We start from the raw sequence: 21,046 nt of genomic DNA, 5'->3' as shown, positions 1-21,046 counted from the left end.
TGCTGGTGGGAATGCAGACTGGTGCAGCTACTGTGGAGAACAGTATAGGGTTTCTTCAAAAAACTAAAAATGGAACTCCCATTTGACCCAGTGATCCCACTTCTAAGAATATATCCTAAGAAACTAGAAACACCAATCAGAAAGGATATATGCACCCCTATGTTCATAGCAGCACAATTCACCATAGCTAAGATTTGGAAACAACTTAAGTGCCCATCAGTAGATTAGTTGATTAAAAAACTGTGGTACATCTACACAATGGAATACTATGCTGTGATAAAAAAGAAGGAATTCTTACCACTTGTAACAGCATGGATGGAACTGGAGAGCATTATGCTAAGCGCAATAAGCCAGTCAGAGAAAGATAAATATCACATGATCTCATTCATATGTGGAATATAATGAACAATATAAACTGATGAACAAAAACAGATCTAGAGGCAGAGAAACATCGATCAGACCGTCAAAGCTCAGAGGGAAGGTAGGGGAGCGTGGGGGAAAAGGGGAGAGATCAACCAAAGGAGGTATATGCATGGATATAAGCATAACCAATGGACACAGACACCAGTGCGGTGAGGGCATGAGTGGAGGGGTTGGGGGCAATGGGAGGATAAGGACTCATATGTAATACCTTAATCAATAAAGAATAAAATAAAATAAATTGTAAAACAAAAAAAGTAAAGAAAATGCACTAAGAGAAGTGTGTTCTGACATAGAAAAATATTCAGATGGAAATCAGGTATGTTTTAAAAATCAAATTCTAGCCTGATGTTGTTGCTCAGTGGTAGAGCATCAACCTATGAACCAGGAATCCACAGTTTGATTCCCGGTCAGGGCACATGTCCAAGTTTCAGGCTTGATCCCCAGTGTGGGGCATGCAGGAGGAAGCCGATCAATTATTCTCACTCATAGTGTTGATGTTTCTATCTCTCTTCCTCTCCCTTCCTCTTTGAAATCAATGAAATTTTTTTAAAATCAAATTCTATTCAAACATTGAAACAAAAATAAAAATCCTCAAAATTTTTTAGCAAGAAAACACCTTGTGGGTCACTCAAATTTTGTCATGAATATACCAGTTGCTTGGGGGATGGTGGGTTAGGAATGAAAAGATAGGCTAAAGTTTTAATTTCTATCTGAACATGACTAAAGATAAATACTCGAGTATAAACATACACATTTATAAAATCCTCACATTCTTTCCTTTGTGAAAATGTTATTTCTCTACTAAAATCTTACACATAATTTTATCTATGCATGCTGTTGGTTTTTGTAACAGCATCTCCCCCTGTTGTCTCATACTATTCTGGTGTTCCATGGTGTATTATATTCTTTGTGTTAAGAAAAACCACAAAGGTAAAAACCTATTAATAAAGAAGGGTGACTTTCACCAGGTAAGTGTCTCTGGCTCCAATGTTGGTTATGTACAGCAAGCCTCTGAGTTCAGCTATCTTGATATGTCCCTTGGTGACTGCCAATCACTGCAACTGCCTTTGTAGCCATGAACCCCACTGGTCTGAGGATTTTGATATGTGAGGTACTCCACTAACAAGTACACATGCATTTTAGCTTTTACTATAAATGGTGATGAATACTGAGCCATTTCTCTTTGCATACTTGTCGAGTCCCCGATGCTATGAGATATTTATGAACATCATCACAGATCTTAGGAAATATTTTTTCCACACCCTTCATTATAACAGTTCCTAAATTTTTAATCTATTTTTATACACTACTGATAACTAGGATATTCAAAACATGGTTTATTGGAAGAGAATAAAAACTATATATGGCATAAGGAGACCTAGGTTTACATTTTGGCACTCCTTTTATAGGCTATAGAATTTACATAAGACTTTCTCTCACAACCCTCAGTTTTACAACAAATAAAATGAAGATAATAATCCCTATTTACATCAAAGGGTTATCTTACAATGCAAATAATATAGGAGAAATATGTGTGAGTTATGAAGTGCTCTATAAATGTTAATATCAAAATAATTATTGAGATTGAGAGGAACATGGCGACCGGCAGGAAGGTAGGGAGGGAGATAGTGTGTGAGCAAGAGGGAGTGATAGAGGAGTGTGTGAACGTGTGTGTGTATGAGCTAAGGACAGTTAGATTCTGCAGGTCTTCTAAGGGGCTGCTAAACTGGGCAGTCTTAGAGGGCAGAGCCCCGCTCCCAGTGCGGACACTCCTGGGTGTCAAGCGCAGGCACAGAGACCACACCATCTTGAGAAACAGATCTGCTTGAGACTAGGATCCTGGCCTCAACACCACCCAGTTTGGTCTCAGACGCAAACCAAGACCCTGCAGCCACTGGGGACAGAGACCTGCAACCACAGCTACAGACCCACGGACACCAAGAATTCAGACATCCCTGTGACAGATCTCTGTGAGTAACAGAGCCCATCCCCCTCCCCACAGGCTCGCAGGCAGCGCCATAGTAACTGATAGACCCACCTCTCACCTGGGCCTCAGTGCTGCTATAGGAATCTTAGCCTGAGAATGCGCGAAAACTGGGAACTTGTTCCCCAGAGCACGGGCTACAGAAATCTTAGCCTGTGAACAGCGAACACTTGGAACTTGTTCCCTGCAGCACGGGCTACAGGAATCTTAGCCTGGGATCTCGTGAACACTGGGAACTTGTTCCCTGCAGCACGGGCTCCAGAACCCTGATTCTCTGGGTGGGAGGCAGCACCAAACACCAGTGACTTGACTCTATTTCTTATCACCTGTGCCTGGGATCATTGATTCCCAGTGCATTCACATAAAAGCCAGTGACTCCAATTCTTGGTGCATGCGCACACAGGGACCCTGATTCTCAATGCAAGGCTGTGCGAAGCAACAGAGACTCTGATACTGGATTCTTGGGGAACTCTGACTCCTGGCACATGCTAGGGGGCTCTGATTTTCAACACACTCCAGAGGGGGGGGGTCTCTGTTTCAGCATGGTGCAGGCGAGGTCCCTGATTCTAAGTGTGCACATGAGGCCAAACTGAGCACTGGTAACGCTGACTCTGAGCAAGCCTGGTGCCCACCAACCCACCACAACCACACATCTTACTGTGAGAGCTCTTCAGTGACACTAGGGTGGTGTGAAGCTCCCACTGCACATGGCCCAGGCCCACACAACTCGACGTTTGAACCATCTGGAGATAGTCAGAATGGGGAGACAACACAATCCCCAGAGGAAAGAAAGTGAGGAGTCCCCAAAAAAGGAAATTAGTGAAATTGAAGCATGCAACATGACAGAAAAAGAATTCAGAGTAATGGTTGTACAATTCATTCACCGGATGGATGAGAAAATCAACAACCTATGCAAGAATTAGGAAGAAATTAAAAGTGATATAGCTACAATCAAAAACACCACGGAAGGTTTCAACAGTAGACTAGAAGAAGCAGAGGACCAAATTACTGAGTTAGAAGATAAGGTAGAGAAACATGCTCAATCTGAACAGCAATGGGAGAAAAAATTAAAAAACAGGAGGAGAGCCTAAGGGAGCTTTGGGACAACATGAAACGAAGTAACATACGCATAATAGGGCTTCCAGAAGGACAAGAAAAGCAGCAAGGATTAGAAAATCTATTTGAAGAAATAATGTCAGAAAACTTCCCAGATATGGGGAAGAAAAAAGTTACACAAGTACAGAGAGTCCCAAGCAAGATGAACATGAAAAGACCCACACCAAGACACTTCATAATTACCATGGCAAATGTTCAGGACAAAGAGAGAATCTTAAAGGCTGCAAAAGAGAGACAGAGAGTTACCTACAAAGGATCCCTCATAAGATTATCAAATGATTTCTCAACAGAAAAATATCAAGTTAGAAGGGAATGGAAGGAGGTACACAAAGTGTTGCAAAGGAAAGGACTAAATCCAAGAATAATCTATACATCAAGGCTATCAATCAAAATTAAAGGGGAAATCAGCAGGTTTGCAGACAATAAAAGGTAAGGGAGTTTATCAGCACCAAGCCAGCAATGTAAGAAATGCTAAAGGAAATGCTGTAAAAAGAAGAAATAAAAAGGTAAGAAAGAACACAGGCACAAAAATAGAAATGACTGCAAACAAGTACCTTACAATAATAACTTTAAACGTATATGGACTAAATACTCCAATCAAAAGACATCAAGTGGTTGAATGGATAAAAATACATGACCCTTGCCTTAACTGGTTTGGCTCAGGGGATAGCGCATCGGCCTACGGAATCAAGGGTCCCAGGTTCGATTCCGGTAAAGGGCATGTACCTTGGTTGCGGGCACATCCCCAGTAGGGAGTGTGCAGGAGGCAGCTGATTGATGTTTCTCTCTCATTGATGTTTCTAACTCTCTATCCCTCTCCCTTCCTCTCTGTAAAAAAATCAATAAAATATATTATTTTAAAAAAAAGACATAACCCATATATATGCTGTATACAAGAGACCCACCTCAGAACAAGGGACTCACACAGACTGAAAGTGAAGGGATGGAAAAATTTATTTCAAGCAAATGGAAATGAGAAAAAAAAAAAAAAGCTGGGGTAGCAATACTTATATCTGACAAAATAGACCTTAAAGTGAAGGGCATAACAAGAGATAAGGAAGGGCACTTCATAATACTAAAGGGATCGATACAACAAGAGGATATAACCCTGATAAACATATATACACCCAATGCAGAAGCACCCAAATACATAAAAAAAAAAAGTCCTGGAAGATAACAAGGGAGAGATCAACAATAACACAATCATAGCAGTGGACTTAAACACACCATTAACATCACTGGATAAATCCTCTGGACAAAAAATAATCAAAGAAACAGCAATCCTAAATGACTCACTAGATCAGATGGACTTAATTGACATCTTCAGAATATTTCACCCCAAAGCCACGGAATATAAGTTCTTCTCTAGGGCACATGGGACATTTTCAAAAATAGACCATATTTTGGGTCACAAGAAAAGTCTCCCCAAATTCAAGAAGGTTGAAATCATACCAAGGATCTTCTCAGACCACAATGGCATAATATTAGAAATACACTACAATAAAAACAATCCAAAAAACTCAAACACTTGGAAGCTGAATAGCATGCAACTAAATAATGATTGGGTTGCCAATGAGCTCAAAGAAGATATTAAAAACACTCTGGAAACAAATGAAAATAAAAGCACAATACAAAATCTATGGGACACAATGAAAGCAATCCTGAGAGGGAAGTTTATAGCTCTACAGGCCTAACTCAAAAAACAAGAAAGAATGATAGTAAATCATCTAACTCTACAACTCAAAGAATTAGAAAAAGAGCAACAAGAAAAGCCCAGAGTGATCAGAACGAAGGAGATAATAAAGATCACAGCAGAAATAAATGACATAGAGACTCAAAAAACAATACAAAAGATCAATGAAACAAAGAGCTGGTTCTTTGAAAGGATAAACAAGATTGATGAGCCTCTAGCCTGGCTCACCATGAAACAAAAAGAGAGGACTCAACTAAACAAAATCAGAACTGGAGAGCATTATGCTAAGTGAAATAAGCCAGTCAGAGAAAGATAAATACCACATGATCTCACTCATTTGTGGATTATAGAGAACAACATAGACTGATGAAAAGGGACAGACCCAAAGACTGAGAAACAGAGATCAGGCTATCAATCCCCAAAAGGAAAGTAGGGGAGGGCGGGGGTAAGGGGAAGAGATCAACCGAAGGACTTGTATACATGTATATAAGCCAAACCAATGGACATGGACAACAGGGGGATGGGAGCATGAGTGTGTGGGGCGGGGAGGAGGGGGGAGAGGGAGGTTTGGGGTTAATGGGGGGGATGAGGACACATTTGTAATACCTTAACTAATAATAAAAAAAGATAAAATCTTAAAAAAAAAAGAAATTAAAGAGGCGAAATAACAACAGACCCCACAGAAATTAAAAGAATTGTTTAAAAATACTATGAACAACTCTACTCCAACAAACTATATAACCTGGAGGAAATGGACATATTCTTAGAAAAATACAATCTTCCAAAACTCAATTCAGAAGATTCTAAAAATCTCAATAAGCCAATAACTATGGAAGAAATTGAAGCTGTCATCAAAAAGGTCCCAACAAATAATAGCCCGGGGCCAGATAGCTTCACAGGGTAGTTACCAAACATTCAAGGAAGAACTAAAACCTAACCTCCCCAGACTATTCCAAAAAATTCAAGAGAAAGGAACACTTCCCAGCTCATTCTATGAAGCCAGCATTACCCTAATACCCAAACCAGATAAAGACAACAAAATGAAAGAGAATTACAGGCCAATATCCCTCATGAACATAGATGCCAAAATCCTCAACAAAATCCTAGCAAATTGGATCCAGCAATACATCAGAAAGATCATACACCATGACCAAGTAGGATTTATCCCAGGGATGCAAGGATGGTACAATATTCGCATATCAATAAACGTGATACTTCACATAAACAAATTGAGGAATAAAAATCACATCGTCATATCAATTGATGCAGAAAAAGCATTTGACAAAATCCAACACCCATTTTCGATAAAATCTCTCAGCAAGGTGGGAATAGAAGGATCATACCTCCACATAATAAAATCCATATATGGCAAACCAACAGCCAACATCATACTCAATGGTCATAAACTAAAACCATTTCCACTACAAACAGGAACAAGACATGGATGTCCTCTCTCACCACTCCTGTTCAACATAGAACTGGAAGTACTAGCCATTGTGATCAGACAAGAAGAAGAAATAAAAAGCATCCATATTGGAAAAGCAGTAAAACTGTCCTTATTTGCAGATGACATGATATTATACATAGAAAACCCTAAAGACTCCATCAAAAAATCATTAGACTTCATAAATGAATTCGGCAATGTAGCAGGATACAAAATTAATGCCAAGAAATCTATGGCATTTCTTTACACCAATAGTGAACTTACAGAAAGTAAGACTTAAAAAGCTATCCCATTTACCATCACACCAAAAAAAATTAAGATACCTAGGAATAAACTTAACTAAGGAGGTAAAAGACTTATATGCGAAAAACTACAGGACACTGAAAAAAGAGATAGAGGGAGACATAGACAGATGGAAGAACATACCATGTTCATGGTTTGATAGAATCAACATCATCAAAATGTCCATATTACCCAAATCAATATATAGATTCAATGCAATTCCCATTAAAATACCAATGGCATATTTCACAGATCTAGAACGAACGTTCCAAAAATTCATCTGGAATAAAAAAAAGGCCTCGAATAGCTGCAGCAATCCTGAGAAAGAAGAACAAAGTAAGTGGGATCTCAATACTAGATATCAAGCTGTATTAAAAAGCAACTGTTCTTAAAACAGTTTGGTACTGGCACAAGAACAGACATATAGATCAATGGAATAGAATAGAGAACCCAGAAATCGACCCAAACCACTATGCCAAATTAATATTCGACAAAGGAGGCAAGAGCATACAATGGAGTCAAGACAGTCACTTCAATAAATGGTGTTGGGAAAATTGGACAGATACATGCAAAAAGATGAAACTAGACCACCAACTCACACCATATACAAAAGTAAACTCAAAATGGATAAAGGACTTAAATGTAAGATGGAAATCCATAAAAATACTAGAGGAATCCACAAGCAGCAAAATTGCAAACATATGCCAAAGGAATTTATTCTCTGATGCTGCTCTTAGGGCAATGGAAACTAAAGAGAAAATAAACAAATGGGACTACATCAAAATAAAAAGCTTTTTCACAGCATAGGAAGCCATCAACAAAACAACAAGAAAGCCCACTGCTTGGGAGAACATATTTGGCAATGATATTACCAATAATGGTTTAATCTCCAACATTTACAGGGAACTCATACAACTTAACAAAAGGAAGATAAATGATCCAATCAAAAAACTGACAAAGGACCCAAATAGACACTTTTCAAAAGAGGACATACAGAAGGCTGAATGACATATGAAAACATGCTCAATGTCCCTAATTATACGAGAGATGCGAATCAAAATGGCAATGCGGTATCCTCTCACACCTTTCAGAATGGCTATCATCAACAAATCAACAAACAACAAGTGTTTTAGAGGATGTGGAGAAAAAGGAATCCTTCTGCACTGCTGGTGGGAATGCAGACTGGTGCAGCCACTGTGGAGAACAGTATGGAGCTTCCTCAAAACACTAAAAATGGAACTCCCATTTGACCCAGTGATCCCACTTCTAGGAATATATCCCAAGAAGCCAGAAACACCAATCAGAAAGGATATATGCACTCCTATGTTTATAGCATAGGACAACAGGGGGATGAGAGCATGAGTGGGGGGGGGGGTTGGGGGTTAATGGGGGGATGAGGACACATTTGTAATACCTTAACCAATAAATAAATTAAAGATAAAAAATAATAATCATTATTGATTCTTTTTTTAAAAAAAACAACACATTTTTATTGATTTTAACAGAGAGAGGAGGGGAGAGGGAGAGAGAGAAACATCGATGCAAGAGCAAAACACAGATTGGCTGCCTCCCGCATGCCCCAGACCCCCACAACCCAGGCATATGCCCCAACCAGGAATTGAACACAGCAACTTTGGTGCACAGGATGATGCCCAACTGAGCCACACAGTCCAGGGAAATAATTGTATAGTCTTAAGAATCCTAACTATTATGCCATAGCTCAGAAACCATGTGTAATAAATGGGATTTCAATGACATATACAATGGACGCTGTTGGTGGCCCAATAAGAAATTAAATACATAAGTCTGTTTTCATCCCAACCCCCACCATTTTAAGACTTTATTTAGAAATTTTTTCATGTCACATAAATGACACATATTTATAATTTCTTCATACAATATCAAAGAATAGAAAAATAATTTACCTCAATTTTAAATTTTCACCTACACTTTATAGTTTTCCAGCTGTGTTATTTTCATGGCTCCTTAATTAATGAGGCTAGCGTCATGTCTTTGTGATATTTTCCTCTGTTGTCCCTTTGTAGGACACATTGAGCTATGTTTGTGAGAAGGTTTACTAAATCTCATAAAAGCTTCATTGTACATTGCCAGAAAAGAAAAAAAAATTATGAGCACCCAGTAACATTTTTCTTTTCAATAATACTGTCAGCAATTAACAAGTGTAATCAAACAAACTAAGTAAAGCTTAGAGAGTAAAAGAGCCTTTGAAATTCACAATGTTAAGGATGTTTTTAAAGTGGTCAACACAAACAAGCTTTTGTTTTTTTGTAAAAGTAGAATTTTGAATGACTTTCTTTATCTCATTTCAAGGTTGGAAGCATGCCCATCTTGCAGATTACATTACCATGCCCTGTCCTTTATCAAATATCCTATTAATTGCCTGGCCAGTTAAACAAATACTTGCTGGGGCACCTTTTAAATTAAGCATCTAATGATCTCTTTGCTAATGACCTGATGATTATTCTAAAAAGGAAGAGAAGAAACAAGAAGAAATGTGTTGCCCTGTCTCAGTGTAGCTCTCTTCTCCAAATCCAACTCAAGCTTGAGATTAGGTGAAGACCAAACAGGATGAGTTATTGTGGAAGCTTCTGTTTATAACTGACTTGGTGTTAGGACATGGCATGGATTAGTCTGAAAATTGACAAGTTTCCTTTTTAATTTATTCGTTTTTAAAAAATTTATAAACTATCAGAGATTTGTATCTTTTATGGAGTTTGGTAAAGAATCAGAATCTCTGGGGTTAATCAATCTCCAAGGAAAGCTCAGGGGGAGAGAGGGAAGCAGGCAAAATCTGATTCAATAAGTTCAGGAAGATATTTTCCATGATTAATCCAGGGCCTACCAGGGCCAATACTAAGATGGGGCAAATAAAGTGCCTGGAGCTCAAAACATAAGGTGGAATTCTCTGTCACTTGCACAACCCTAGTGGCCCTGCTGATAAAATAACTTCATTTTAACCAATATAAGACTGAACCAATGAAGATATACTTATTCAATAAGGACAGCAAAGAGTAGATACCACTGCTCTCTTTCATTGTACTTATAGAGTTCTCAACATGCTTTTTATATGCATTGTCACATTATGCAAACCTCAGCTTCCTGAGGCTAGAAGTGCATAATGTATTAATCCCCCCTCAGATATGAACATACAAGTTTTGGGGGGTCTCTAGGATTTGGTCAAGGTAGTAGAGGTAGACTTGAATTCAGGCCTTTGATTCTCTGTGTCCAGTACTCTTCTCACTATACTACACAACACCAAGTCTCATTGTGAGATCCTTTATAGCATCTGATTTTATAGTCTACATTGATTAGAATTATTTATGAAGTCACTAGAAGCGGGTTTATACTAACAATGAAATGACCTTAAATTTGTCTATTAGTCACTGACCCTAAATAGCCTTATAAGAAAGGAAAAATAGCAAATGGAATTCATCTAATGGTTCTTATTGCCAGGCTTTAACATTTTAGGGGAAATAGAAACCATTTATAAATCAACCTCACAGATAATTTTTTTAATACTGTCATTGGTTGCATGTTTTTGTTTATGTTATTATCAACAAGGCTTAAAAACCATTAGAAGCATATTTTGCTAAGAGTTGTAAAGGAGCTGGGATTTGGGTAGGTCTATATAGTATCAAGTTTGAGCCTTCTCTCCTTGTACTGGGAGATGTTCAGAAAAGAGAAGAAGAAAAAGAGACTCTTGCCAGTGAGCAACATGTGGTCTGTTGGTTTGTCTCTGTATAGGTTTGCTTCAGACAAAAGCTTTCTAACACTAACCAGAAATATAATTTAAGTATACCCCAAAATACACACACACACACACATACACACACACACACACACACATACACATGAAAACCTTTGAGTTGCAAATGTAATTTCCTAGATACAGTGGATTAATATGGAGTCTAAATTATTTAAAAGTGAAGAGAAACTTACTCCTCCCCATGTTTTCTTGTGGTCTCTGGAAGGTCCTTGGATGATGATTCTGTAAAAACACAGAACATACACACAGTCAGATTCACAGAGGCTGAGTCACCAAATCAAATAAGTTCCATTAAAGCTGACGATGTCAAGATGAGCATTTCATTTCAGTGCATTCTAATCTTTCCCCTTTACATAAAAGTTTTCTCCATCACAAACAGATATCTAACTTCAGAGGAAAGAAACAGAGTATACTGGAAGCATGAGGTCTATATGAACTTACTATGACCTTGTTTATCTGGTATTAGTTTCTGCCCTTGCCAAATAAAACTCATCAAATTGGTCACATGCTTATCTCTTAGGAGATGGCCATGATATCAATAAAAATGGTGGACAAAATGCCAAAAGGCCCAATTTTAATAACCGAGCCATCATGTTATTAGTTTGCCTGGCTTCTCATCAATATCATTCTGTCAGAAATCCAATGCCCTCTATAGTGTAACATTTTCCTGAATGGTGTCAAACAGCAGTACTTCTAATTAAATTATCCCTGAGGCAAAGCAGCCCACAGAGTTAGTACCCATAAACAGTATGAAGCAATGACCCTGAACTACTAACCATAAAAACTTTGGAGGGAAAAACACATATTGCAAATGCAAGTATGCATGGAGGAGCAGCAATTCTGTTTTTAAAAGATGAAAATACACACACAGTATCTATTCCATATCACAATGCTTCATTTTCTTACATGTTTCAATCATTTATCATGTATCACCACACATTTACTGTTCACCTGCCACATTCCCAATATGGAGCTAAGCACCAGAGAGACAAAATTATAAGACATAATCTATCAGTACATTTAGGAATGCATAACCTACTTAAAGCTAAGCACATAGGAGCGAGTGATGTCATCAAGATGGATCCATAGGTCTCCTTCATATGCCAACTTCAGTCCCCCTCACAGGAAAACCAATTAGCAACTATCCATAGAAAAGACACAACTGTGAAAATCCCACACTAGAAGGGTAAGAGGACTACATTTGCTCTGACCATATGACTCCATCCTCACATTGACACAGTGCCACATCAAGAGGGCACCTCAAGCCTGTGGTTTCTAAGTGGAAAAAGATAGCCTGAGTTGTACATCCAGCTCCTCCAGCATATGGGAGGCTTACTGGGAGGCCCACTCAGGTCTTGCCTCACAGGAGTCACTGGAAGAATCTGCAGGGTTTTGACAGAGGTGGATAGCGGAGTGGGGCTTACAGCAGTCAGAGTTCAGGTCTTGGCAGACAGCATTGCTATTTGCAGCAATGTCTGAGCAGAGATCCCAGCCAGAAGCTCTGGCAATCTGAAGAGCTGAGCCAGTGACCACTCTGACTAGGGATCGGGATCTCAGTTGGTATTTCTCCCTGATTTGGATCCCTACTCAGTGGTCCATATGGGAAGTGGAGCCTGTTCTAGCACCCCACCCAGGAAAGGAAGAAAATTCCTAGCACCACCCAAGTGCTGAGCATAGCCTCTAGTTCTGGCCACTCAGGAGGCCTGGCCAGAAAACTAAAGCCACCATGGAGCCCAATCCTACAGCCGTGCTTGGTTAGGGAGGCAAGCTAGCAGCCTCTTAAGCACAGCCTCTGGCCTTGCTTACCCAGGGAGTCTGAACAGCCCACATCTCACCCAGCCTGGGAGCCAAGTATACAACCTTAATAAGCGGAGAAGGCCAGCCTATGACCCTGCCTAATGGCTGAACATGACCTGTGGGTTTCCCCAGGCAGAAAGCTCAGCCAGTAACCCTGTCCAATCAGAAGCATAACCTGTGGTAGGCAGAGCAAGAATGATGGGCAGGTACAGAAGGTCACTATGGTAGAAAAACCTGGATGCCTAGCAAAGGACAATTGTAGGATGGGACCTTGCCCCCAGGGTGAAATTTCTTCCCCTAGCATATCCATGGTCCTGCGGTTTGGACCACCTGACCTTTCCTCCCTAGAGATAACAATTAGGCCTGAGTTGTATTTCAGCTCCAGGTCCAGAAAAGCAGCAAAACCAGACAAGCAATACCACAACTAACCTCAGGACCAACTGCATTGGATAATGACCCCCTGTTCTAGTGCCCACCAATTAATCAGTTGAAACCTAGACCCTTAAAGGACATACCTGGAAAACTGCTAAATACTCTATTGAGATCTTGGCTCTGGGATCCCTTAAGATCTCCACCCTTAAAATCCTTAGGACTGAGAACCCACCTTACTCTCCCTCCCACCCTTTTCCCTTCCTCCTCCTCCACCCCCAAACACATTACCATTACCTTCCTCATTCTCCAGTTCCAAGGGCCCTTCCTATACCTTTGTAACTTGTTTCCTAAGCCCATTTCTTCTACATATTGCTTCTTCTACCTCTATGATTTTATAAATAAATGAACTGTTATAGTTTGAATCTTGGTTCTTAATTCTTTCCTAGCCAGAACTGAAGTATAGAGGATGCTGAACCCTGGTGCAGTGTGACTCCACTGATCTCACATCCAGTGCCATTCCCACTACCTACAACATAACCTACTGCCCCAACCAACAGAAAAGCCCAGCCACTGACCTTGCCTATCGGCAGAGCACAGACAATGGTTTAGGTGATCATAAAGACAAGCATTCAGTCCCACTCAACCTTATGTAGCCCTGCCTGATCCCAGACCACAGCCTGGGGCCACATCTGACTACTAAATCCTGCCTATAGCCTCACAGAGTCCAACAGTAGCACCAACTGATTGTGAAGTAAATTTTAGGATCCCACATAACTGGGATGACTGCAATGCAGAGCCCATAGCCCTGCCCATTTGTGGAGTTCAACTAGTGGTAGCATCCTGCCAGTGAACATAGACTGGGACTTGACCCAATCAGAGGTGATTGCAGAGCTCAGCTAATGGCCCCACCTCACTTGCAGAGCACAGTCAATAGACCAGCTCAAACAGGAATATGGCCAAATAATGGCCATGTGCTGGGGTCCAACCCCAGCAGGTCCAGGGGTCCCCAAAGGTGTGGATGGAGTCGGCGAAGAAGGAATGACACGGAGACAGCGTTCAGTTGATCAGCAGCCTAGGCAGGATCTCTAGCCAGGATCTCCAGCCAAGTTCTGGTCTGGATCTCCAGGGAAGTTCTGCCATTTATTGTCTTGTTACATCCGTATTTATACCAGTTGATTTTAATCCTGTCAATTTCTATTGCAAAGGTTAGGGCGTTTCTTATCTCCATTCCAGGGAGTAAAGATTATGTAGCTTAAGTGTGATTGTTTGTAGTTAAAGTGATTAACTACCTGCCTGGCACTTAGTTAAGGAGTTTTATCCCCTCCCTGACTTCAGGGAAAAATCCCTACCTGGGGAAACAACCTTTCTCAGAGAGGTGACCTTGGTTAAAACACACAGCGCTAAGGGGAGCAAACATATTAAGAACAGTATGCTATATACGCCAGGTCCCTTGAAACATATGCTGTGCAGATGTTTCTTTCCTGCAGCGACTGTGTCAAGCAGCAAGGATGGACCAGCTTCCGGCAGCCATGCTTGAATATGGTCATAGCTAGAGGCATCCACCCAATCTCAGAGCATGAGCACTGATCTCACCCAACTACAGACCATACTAACAAACTCTTCCTGCCAACAGATGCTAACAAATGACCTATCTAGTACCCACAAGCTGCAGTGACTGGTGGAGGTCTTTTCCTGCAGAAGTGAACATGTAAAGTCTTGGTGAGGAAGGAACATAAACAATTGCACAAATACCATCACAAGGAATCAAGAATCACAAAGAAATAGGTAAACATTACACCATCAAAAGAACCTAATAGCCTGGATGGTGTTGCACAGTGGTTGAATATTGAACCATGAACAAAGAGGTCCCCAGTTGGATTCCCAGTCAGGGCATATGCCCGGATTGCATGCTCTATTCCAAGTAGGAGGTATGCAGGAGGCAGTGATCAATGTGTCTCATTCATTGATGTTTCTATCTCTCTACTACTCTCCCTTCCTCTCTCTAAAATCAATACAGACATGTTTTTTAAAAAAGAAACTAATATAGCTCCAATAACTTACCCCAAAGAAATGGAGAACTATCTGAAAAGGAATTCAAAATAATCCTCTTAAAGAACTTCTGCAGGGAGTGGCTATACAGTTAAGCCTCAGACTGACCAGTGGCAGGGCCACAAACAAGTCCCAGTTTGGAGGGCAGAGCCCTCTTAACATAATTAAGCTTGACCTTATAGTCCTTCCTTGCTCCTTCCTAGGTAACTAATGGGCTGTGGGAGGTGCAGCAAGTGCTGCCCAAACAAGGTGAAACTCACAAGAACATTGTAAACATGTTGACCACTACCCTTGTTTTGCTTTGTGTGATCTGACTATAAAATAAAGCTTCGGCTTGCAGGCTGGGTCTTTGTGTGTCCTCATCCAGGTATGGGAGATCTGCTGAGCCCCAGCTGTATTCTCTTGCCTGTCTTCTTTAATCCTTCACTGCCACTCCTCAGGTTCACCCTTGGCCCTGCTGGCACGGCACAAACTTCAGTGAACTACAAAACACAAAAACTAAATAAATTAGGAAAACAATGCATAAACAAAATTAGAAGTTAAACCAGAAAATAGAAACCATAAAAAAACCCACTTAGAAATCTCAGAGCTAAAAAATACAATAACTGGGAGATTAAAAAGGGCAGTGAAGTAAGTGGATGCTATACACATGCTCCCAGGACCAAACTGGAATTAAAACTCAAATACAAAAACAAACAACAAAAAAGCCATCCTGAATAATCGTCTGAAGATTAGCTAGAGAGAAACCTGATAACCAAGGATGGAAAGTAGAGACCACATAGAGACTGGTAGGAAGGGCAGAGGCTTAGAAGGGCTGCTGAGGATCCCAAAGACAGTAGGTTAAGTTCTGGAGAGATATCTCAGATGTGGGGGGTTACCACTGAAAACTCTGGGGTCTAAACCCCAAGCTGAACCTCCCTTTCCCCAAGCCAAGAGCAACAAAACTGAGAAAGGTGCCCACATAACATCTTGCTGTGAAAAGCAGCAGGGTTGCTACTGCCAGGGAGAGATAGCTGGAAATGCAGGCACACTCTCAAAGGACCAAGGCACAAAATTTAGTGTGCAGCCACTCACCTTGGACCCAGGCAGAGAGAGGGAAAGTGGACCAGAACTATGTGAGCAGAAGCCAGGGCTGGGGGCTCTGGAGTTAGAGCTCGAAAGGAGACACATGAGTTTCCTGTGCTAAGTCATTCCCTCATGCTGAGGAGAACATCTTTTCTCAGGCATACCTTTGCTATGCAGGCTGTTTTTGCCTTGGGGGAAGACAGTTGCTCTACCCTAATGGCAAAACCCTTACTCAACCCTGTGGAGTTTCTGAGGCCCATTAAGAGACTGACAATAACAATCAGCCTGTACTCAGAAGCAACTGCCCCACCCTTTTGGAAAACCTCTCACCCCACCTATGGATGATTGCCTGAGGCACTCAAGACTGAATGCAATCAGTCTGTAGGCAGAGGTGGGTCTCTGGAGGCTTTGAGTGTTTGCCTGAGCACTAATAAAGAACACAGTGGAAGGAATACACAGCAGATTAGAGAAACTTGAGGATCGTATCAGTGAATTAGAAGACAGGGTAGAAAAATCATTCAATCAGAGAACCAAAAAACAAAAACAAACAAACAAAAAACAGTTAAAAATAGGTTGGCTTCAGGGATCTGTGGGACAATATGAAATGTAACAATATTCTCATAATAGGTGTGCAAGGAGGAGAAGAAAGTGAGCAAAAGATAGAGAATTTGTTTGAAGAATTAATGGCAGAAAACTTCCCTAATCTGGTGAAAGAAAAAGTCACACAAGTAAAGAATACACAGTCCCAAGCAAGAAGAACTGAAGCATGCCCATGCTCAGCCACATCATAATTAAAATGCCAAAAATTAAAGACAAAGAGAGAATCTTAAAGAAAGCAAGAGAAAAGCAAATTGTTACTAGAAAGGAGCTCCAATGAGGCTGACACCTGTTTTCTCATCACAAACTCTACAGTCCAGAAGGAAATAGCATGAAGTATTCAAGGTAATGAAAAGCAAGGATCTGAAACCAAGATTATTATATCCAGCAAGGCTATCATTCAAAATACATGGTGAAATACAGAGCTTCCCAGACAATGAAAGGCTAAAGGAGTTTATCATGACTAAACCAGTACTACAAGAAATGCTAAAGGGACTGCTGTAATGAGAAGAAGGAATAGAGAGAGAAACATTGGCATACAAAATAAAAATGGCAATAAATAATTACCTATCAATAATAACCTTAAATATAAATGGATTAAAGGCTGCAACCAAAAGACAAAAAGCAGCTGAATGGGGGGAAAAATGGCCCAATTATATGCCCTTTACCAGACACCCACCTCAGAACAAAAGACTCACACTAGATGAGAGTGAATGGATGGGAAAATTTTTTTCCATGCAAATGGAAATGAAAAAAAAAAAAAGCTTGGGTAACAATACTCATATCTGACAAAAAAGACTTCACAATAAAGGCCATCACAAAAGTCCAAAAAGGTCACTACATAACTCTGAAGGGATATATTCAACAAGAGGATATAACCCTGATAAATATATATGCACCCAAAATAGAAACACCTAAATATATAAAAATAAAACTTCTAGAGTTCTTTAAGGGAGAGAAGGGCAACCATACAATCATAGTAGAGGACTTTAATACCTCACTGACTTCACTAAATAGATCTTCCAGACAAAAAATTAACAAGGAAAGGTTGATTTTAAAGAACAGACTGGATCAGATAGATTTAATTGACATTTATAGAATATTTTACTCCAAAGCTACAGAATATACATTCTTTCCAAGTGCGCATGGGTCATTCACAAAGATAGACCATATATTAAGACACAAAACAAGTCTCTACAAGTTCAAGAAAACTAAAATCATAGCAAGCATCTTCTGAGATCACAATGGAATGAAATTAGAAATCAACTACAGTAAAAAACACTCAAAAACATTCAAACACATGGAGGCTAAATAGCATGCTGTTAAACAAGGAATGGGTTACCAATGAGATCAATAAATAAATAAATAAAAACTTCCTGGAAGCGAATGGAAAAGAATACATAATGACCCCAAATCTCTGGGATACAGCAAAAGCATTCCTGAAAGGGAACTTCATAGCACCACAGGCCTACCTCAGAAAACAAGAGAAATTAATAGAAACTATTTTACCCTGCAATTTAAAGAATTAGAAACAGAACAATAAAAAAGTCCAGAGTAAGTAGAAGGAAGGAAATAATAAAGATTAGAGTAGAAATAAATGGCATAAAGATTAAAAAATATATAAAAAATAAATGAAACCATGAGCTAGTTCTTTGAAAAGATAAACAAGGTTGATGAACCATGAGCCAGAGTCATCAAGAAACAAAAAGAGAGGACCCAGTTACATAAAATCAGAAACAAAAGTGGTGAAATAACAATTGATATCACAGATATACAAAGAATTTTAAGAAAATACTATATACTGGTTGCACAATATGGAGGAAATGGACAAATTCCTAGAAAAATATAATCTTCCAAAACTGAATCAGGAAGAACCAGAAAACCTGAATAGGCCAATAACTGAGGAAATAGAAGCAATAATTTAAAACTTCAACAAAAACCCTGGTCCTCCCAGATGGCTTCATAGGGGAGTTTTACCAAACATTCAAAGAAGACCTAACACCGATACTCGTCAAACTATTCCAAAAAAATCAAAGAGAAAGGAACAGTTCTTTTTATGAGGCCAGCATTACCCTAATTCCAAAACCAGATAAAGACACTACAAAGAAAGAGAATTACAGGCCAATATCCTGATGAACATAGATGCTAAAATCCTCAGCACAATATTAGCACATCGGAGCCAGCAATTAAAAAAAAACCATACTCCATGACCAAGTGGTATTTATTCTGGGAATGCCAGGATGGTCAATATTCCCAAATCAATAAATGTGATACTTCACATAAACTATTTGGAAGACAAAAATCACATGATCATAACAATATACACAGAAAAAGTATTTGACAAAATCCAACACCCATTTTTGATAAAAACTCTCAGCAAAGTGAGAACAGAGGGAGCATATCTCAACATGATAAAGGTCATATATGGAAAACATACAGCCAACATCATACTCAATAAGCAAAAACTAAAACCTTTCTCCTAAGAAGAGGAACAAGACAGGAATGTCTGCTTTCACCACTCTTATTCAACATTCAACATAGTAGTGAAGTCCTAGCCACAGCAATCAGAGAAGAAGAAATAAAAGGCATCCAAATTGTAAAGGAGGAAGTAAAACTCTCATTATTCACAAACAACATAATATTGTACATAGAAACTGAAGACTCCACCAAAAAACTACAAGATTTAATAAATATATTTAACAATCTAGCAGGATACAAAATCAACTCCCCAAAATAATGGCTTTTTTATACATCAATAATGAATTCTCAGAAAGAGGAGCTAAACAAGCAATCCCATTGACCATAGCAACAAAAAAATTAAAATACTTAGGAATAAAAATCAATGAGGCAAAAGACCTGTACTTGCAAAACTACAGTATGTTGAATAAAGAGATAGAGGAAGATACAAATAAGTAAAAGAATACACAGTGTTCATAGATTGGTAGAATCAACATCATTTAAATGTTCATAATATCCAAGGCAATCGACAGATTCAATGTAATCCCTATTAAAATATCAACAGCATATTCTCAGATCTACAACAAATACTATAAAAATTTATATGGAATAAAAAAAGACCCCAAGTAGCCACAGCAATCTTGAAAAAGAACAAAGTTGGAGGAATCAAACACCGATTTCAAGTTATAGTACAAAGCCATGGTAATCAAAACAGCCTGGACCCTAGCCGGTTTGGCTCAGTGGATAGAGCATTGGCCTGTGGACTGAAGGGTCTTGGGTTTGATTTTGATCAAGGGGACATACCTGAGTTGCAGGTTACCAGCCCTGTTTGGGGGCATGTGGAAGTCAACCAATTGATGTGTATCTCATATCAGTGTTTCTCTCTCCCTCTCCTTTGCCCTCTCCCTACCAATCTCTCTAAAACTCAATGGAAAAAATATCCTCAAGTGAGAATTAAAACAAACAAAAAACAGCCTGGTACTGGCACAAGAACAGGCATATAGATCAATGGAACAGAACAAAGACTCCAGAAATTGACCCAAGTCATTATGCTCAATTAATATTTGTCAAAGGAGGCAAGAGCATACAATGGAGTCAAGACAGTCTCTTCAAAAAAATGGTGTTGCATATGTAATACCCTTTGTAATACTTTAAGCAATAAAAAAATAAATTAAAAAAATGGTGTTGGCAAATTGGACAGATAGATGCAAAAAAAGAAAAAGAAAAGAAAAGAAACTAGACCACCAACTTACGCCATACACAAGAATAAACTCAAAATGTATAAAAGTCTTAAATGTAAGTGGTGAAGGCATAAAAATCCTAGAAGAAAGGATAGTCAGAAAAGTCTCAGACATTTCTCATAGCAATATGTTTATGGACACATCTCCTAGGGCAAATAAAATTAAGGAGAAAATAAACAAATTGGACTACATCAAAATAAAAAGCTTCTGCACAGCAAAAGAAACCATCAACAAAATGCAAAGGGAGCCCACTGTATGGGAGAACATATTTGGCAATGATACATCTGACAAAGGGTTAATATCCAAAATATGTAAGGAACTTACACAACTTAACAGAAGGGAGACAATCTAATTAAAAATGGGCAGAGGACCTCCATAGACACTTCTCCAAAGAGGACATATGGATGACCAAGAGACATATGAAAAAATGCTCAAAATCACTGATAATCAGAGAGATGCAAGTCAAAATGACAATGAGGTATCACTTCACACCTGTCAGAATGGCTACCATCAACAAATCAACAAATGACAAGTGCTGGCAAGCCTGTGGAGAAAAGGGAACCCTAGTATACTGCTGGTGGGAATGCAGACTGGTGCAGCCATCATGGAAAACATATGAAGTTTCCTCAAAAAAATAAATATGGAACTGCCATTTGACCCAGTGTTTCCACTTCTGGGAATATATCCTAAGAAACCCGAAACACAAATCAGAAAGAATGTATACCCCACTATGATCATA

General features: G+C 39.4%; 1 protein-coding gene across 5 annotated transcripts in view; it reads right to left on the bottom strand.

Annotated features, from left to right (window-relative positions):
• PRRG1 (proline rich and Gla domain 1) overlaps positions 1 to 21,046 on the bottom strand; it is a 256,213-nt gene that overhangs the window by 143,311 nt on the left and 91,856 nt on the right. For 2 of the 5 annotated variants that reach the window (XM_059679880.1, XM_059679881.1), the window contains exons 2-3: positions 15,208 to 15,429; positions 10,903 to 10,951 (exon numbers count right to left, since the gene is read on the bottom strand). In XM_059679880.1, the coding sequence (XP_059535863.1) occupies positions 10,903 to 10,912 (10 nt within the window). In that variant the 5' untranslated portion in view covers positions 10,913 to 10,951; positions 15,208 to 15,429. The other 3 variants (XM_059679877.1, XM_059679879.1, XM_059679878.1) reach the window with 2 other exon arrangements.

Source organism: Myotis daubentonii, chromosome X (assembly GCF_963259705.1).
Source record: "Myotis daubentonii chromosome X, mMyoDau2.1, whole genome shotgun sequence".
NCBI classification, from domain to species: Eukaryota; Metazoa; Chordata; class Mammalia; order Chiroptera; family Vespertilionidae; genus Myotis; species Myotis daubentonii.
This window is presented reverse-complemented; position numbering and strand designations above follow the sequence as displayed.